Source organism: Corvus brachyrhynchos, unplaced genomic scaffold (assembly GCF_000691975.1).
Source record: "Corvus brachyrhynchos isolate BGI_N302 unplaced genomic scaffold, ASM69197v1 scaffold178, whole genome shotgun sequence".
Lineage (NCBI taxonomy): Eukaryota > Metazoa > Chordata > Aves > Passeriformes > Corvidae > Corvus > Corvus brachyrhynchos.
The window spans coordinates 2,328,238-2,332,473 of NW_008239304.1; the positions used below are offsets into that span (position 1 = coordinate 2,328,238).

Below are 4,236 nucleotides of genomic sequence, written 5' to 3' on the forward strand. Positions count from 1 at the left end.
GGGCAGCGAGCTCCCGGTGAGACCGTGCGGGTGCGGCCACACGGGAATGAAAGCTGTATAGTACCTTGACAGCAGCTGGAAATGTGTAAAAATTCTTCCCCTCAAAACACTTGAATCAGTTGCGCTTCGACTTTTACTGCAAATATCCCCACCATCCGTGAGCTTGACAGAGAGGCGTTGCTCTGTCTCAAGGGGGAAAAAAGGAAACCAAAAAACGCAGCTAAAAAGCTCGATTCAGGCCAAATCACTTTGGCTACTGAAATTGATGAGGCTGCTACTGCCACCCATGAGCTTGAGATAAAAGAAAAAGTAGAAGTAGTCCAAGAACCTGGTGGTCATTATGAGGAAGAAATTCCACAACTGGTGCCTATGCAAAGAAGGAGCTTTGCTGAGCTGAAGAAAATGGAACAAAGTCAAGAAAAAGGTGACAACCTGTATGAGAAAACCAACCTTTCCCTTGGTAGGAGAAAGAAATAACCTCTACTTCTGGAAAGTCCAAAATCAAAACTTAAAGTTACAGGAGAGTTACAGGAGAGCATAACACTCCGACAGGCAGACATCACCAAAACAGAAAAAAACCCACCCCATCTCTGTCACCAACACTCCTGTGACACCTCAAAGCAGATCATCACCTACACTATGGGCCTGTAGAAAAGCAGTTGTGACTGTACAGCTCCAGGCATCACAGGCTCAAAGGAGACACCAGCTTAAGGCGTTAATACTTTTTGCTCTTCAGACACCGATAACTCTTATAATGTATAAAGAAACCTATTAAAGATCGTCCCTAAACAGCAAGCCCCCAAATCTTTTCCTAAAAACATATATAAGGAAAGTGGGATTATCTAAAGCAACGTCTTCATTCAGCTTGTATTGGAACATCACCTATTTGTGCGCTTGCAATAAAACTATTTCAGAGTTTTACAGAACTGCTACAGGAGGCAGTGACAGTAGCAACTTTGATTTTTAATCTAATAATTTAGGATGTAGCAGTCACAGACAGGAAATTGAGCATGGAATTTTAAATAGTCCATCCAAGTAAATAGATTTAATGCTGTCAAACAGCGCAGGAATCATAGTAGCAAAATGGGGAATAGCTCTGTTTTAATACTGTTTAAATCTGCTTGGGACCAGCAACTCACGTTTAATTGAGGGATGCTGAAGAAAGTCAGGCAATAAGGTAAAGTGGCAGTGAAAACAATTTGACTATGGGGCCCACTCATGCATACAAATGAGAGATAAAAAAAGTAATTTGTGGATTCTTTCTTCATTTGGAAAAACAGCTTGGAGGCTTTAGAGCATGCATGCCTGGGAATATCAATAGGTATGCCCCTCCCATCAAAAAATACCACAGAGAAACTGATGTGGTCTCCATCTAGTTTTCATTGCACAGAGAAATGCTAGGTGGGAAGCAGATGTATAACTGGCTTTACTTCTGAGCTGGAGGACATGGTTGGGACAGAAGCTGGAGCTGAAAGGTACCCACAGTAAATTTTTATTTGGAACTGTAAGAAAGAGACATAGACTCTGTAGATACTTACACTTAATGGGCAGCTCCGAGGAGCCTTTCAGCTGGTCTTTTGCTGCTGACTGTAATGAGACCCCTGGGTGATGATGCATTTAATTTGGTGACCTAGTTACAACCCAAAAAGTATTCAGTGTAAATGTGCCTTGCTTTCTAGTCTGGTCTTGTTCTTTAAATAGTTTGTAATCTGGAAATTTTTTTTTTTTTTGCTTTTTAATACTTCACTGTGTTCATCTACGAAAGATCTTTTGTAAAATGTCTTGACAGCTGTGTGGAGTAATTGCTGTGTAAGTTCTCCTAAGTCATGTATTTATCCTGGGGGGGAGGGGCAGGGACAGACACAAGAATCCAAATTTGGTGTGTTAATAACTGGATTTTAATTTGCTTTTTTTGCATTAATTTTACTGATGTTATTACAAATGCATAAGTTAAAATAAAAGAATATCTGGCTGTTACAGTCTTTCTTACAGTGTTCAGTGATGCAAAATAAAGTAGGCTTACCAAGTACAGTTTAATTCTTTCGTCCTTGATCTGATTTGCTATTAAATTCCAGTTACGTTCCATGAAATACTATGTTAAATATTAAAAAGCAGTGACTGCAGTATGGGACTTAGGATACAGTAGCCATACAATTCTGAGAAGGAGGCCCCATGATAATGACAATAGCACGTATCAGCTTTTCAGAAATTCTGACATTTACATGTCATGAATTAGACCAATTGACAATAGATTTTGACTGATTTCTGAATATTCTTAAAAATCTCATTTACAGTGTTATAACTGCATTAATAAGAATAGAATTTAAAATCGTGTTTAACTTAGTTCTAAGAATATACACATTTCCTGAGTTCAAGGGGAACAGCTAAAGGTTAAAGCAATTAACAGCTGCATTTAGACTCGAGAAAAAAAAAGTAATGAGCAAGGAAAACTATATCAGTGAGGGGACAGTGGGCAGTCAGAGTTAGGATCTGCCATAGTCTGAAATGCATCTGTAGTAGGGCTTTAGTGGAAAGACGCATGTAGAATTTCTTGAGTATATTCCATGTTATCAATAAGACCAAGCAGTACAGGAGAAATAGAAAACTGCAGTTATGCTTGCAGTTGTTTAGTGGATTTTTTAGGCTAATCTCTCTTAAATTGGTGATTTTTGCATGTGCTATTATCTTAATGAATAAAGGATATATCCCCCTGGATCACTTAGTGTATATTTATTGCGAACTTCCCGATTCATTTACTTTGAGAAAATCAGAGTGTTCAAAGCAGGCCGGCCGCTGGCATACTGCAGCTAGGAATAATGGAATAGGACTCCGGTTCCATTTTGTTGGTTTCAGAAACGGGGCCATGATTAAGAGGGACGGCGGGGGGCATTCATATTGTGCCGCTAGAGGTGAAATTCTTGGACCGGCACAAGATGGCCTAGAGCAAAAGCATTTGCCAAGAATGTTTTCATTAATCAAGAACAAAAGTCGGAGGTTCGAAGACGATCAGATACTGTCATAGTTCCGACCATAAACGATGCTGACTGGCGATCTGGCGGCGTTATTTGCTTCAGGAAGGCCTTTGACACTGTCTCCCATAGCATACTCCTGGAAAAGCTGGTAGCCCATGGCTTTGACTGGAGCACTCTTTGCTGGGTCAGGAACTGGCTGGATGGTCGGGCCCAGAGAGTGCTGGTGAATGGTGCTGCATCCAGTTGGCGGCCAGTCACCAGTGGTGTCCCTCAGGGATCTGTGCTGGGACCAGTTCTGTTCAGTAATCTTATTGATGACATGGATGAGGGTATTGAGTCTTTCATTAGTAAATTTGCAGATGACACTAAGCTGGGAGCTTGTGTCGATCTACTGAAGGAAGGAGGGCTCTGTAGAGAGACTTGGATCGATTGGATGGATGGGCAGCATCCAACAGGATGAAGTTTAATAAGTCTAAGTGCCGAGTTCTACATTTTGGCCACAAAAATCCCCAACAACCTTACAAGCTAGGGACAGTGTGGCCGGACAGTTTCCTGGCGGAAAGGGACCTGGGGGTGCTGGTCAACAGCTGACTGAACATGAGCCAGCAGTGTGCCCTGGTGGCCAAGAAGGCCAACAGCATCCTGGCCTGCATTAGGAACTGTACGGCCAGCAGGAGCAGGGAGGTCATTCTTCCCCTGTACTCGGCACTGGTGAGGCCACATCTTGAGTACTGTGTCCAGTTCTGGGCCCCTCAGTTTGAGAAGGACGTTGTGATGCTTGAGTGTATCCAGAGGAGGACAACAAGGTTGATGAGGGGCTTGGAACACAAGCCCTATGAGGAATGACTGAGGGAACTGGGGTTGTTTAGCCTGGAGAAAAGGAGACTTAGAGGTGACCTTATCACTCTCTACAACTTCCTGAAATGAGGTTGTAGACAGGCGTTGTAGACAGGCGGGGGGTTGGTCTCCTCCACCAGGCAGAAACTGACAGAACAAGAGGACACTGTCTCAAGCTGCGTCAAGGAAGGTATAGGTTGGATATTAGGAAAAAGTTTTTCACTGAAAGAATAAAGTACTGGAATGGTCTACCCAGAGAGGTGGTAGAGTTACCATCTCTGGATGTGTTTAAAAAAAGACTGGACATGGCACTTGGTGCCATAGTCTAGTTGAGGTGTTAGGACATGGGTTGGACTCGATGATCTTGGAGGTCTCTTCCAACCTCGTTATTGTGTGATTCTGTGTGATTAATTATATGTTCCTGGGA

The 4,236-nt window shown here is 42.5% G+C and overlaps 1 protein-coding gene across 1 annotated transcript in view; it reads right to left on the reverse strand.

The window, feature by feature from the left end:
* The window catches only part of TMA16 (translation machinery associated 16 homolog), a 19,459-nt gene extending 17,842 nt beyond the window's left edge, over positions 1–1,617 (reverse strand). The window contains exon 1 of the mRNA XM_017740610.1: positions 1,539–1,617. Coding sequence (XP_017596099.1) covers positions 1,539–1,617 — 79 coding nt within the window. The remainder of the gene's footprint in view (positions 1–1,538) is intronic.
* Between the last annotated feature and the right edge of the window lie 2,619 nt (positions 1,618–4,236).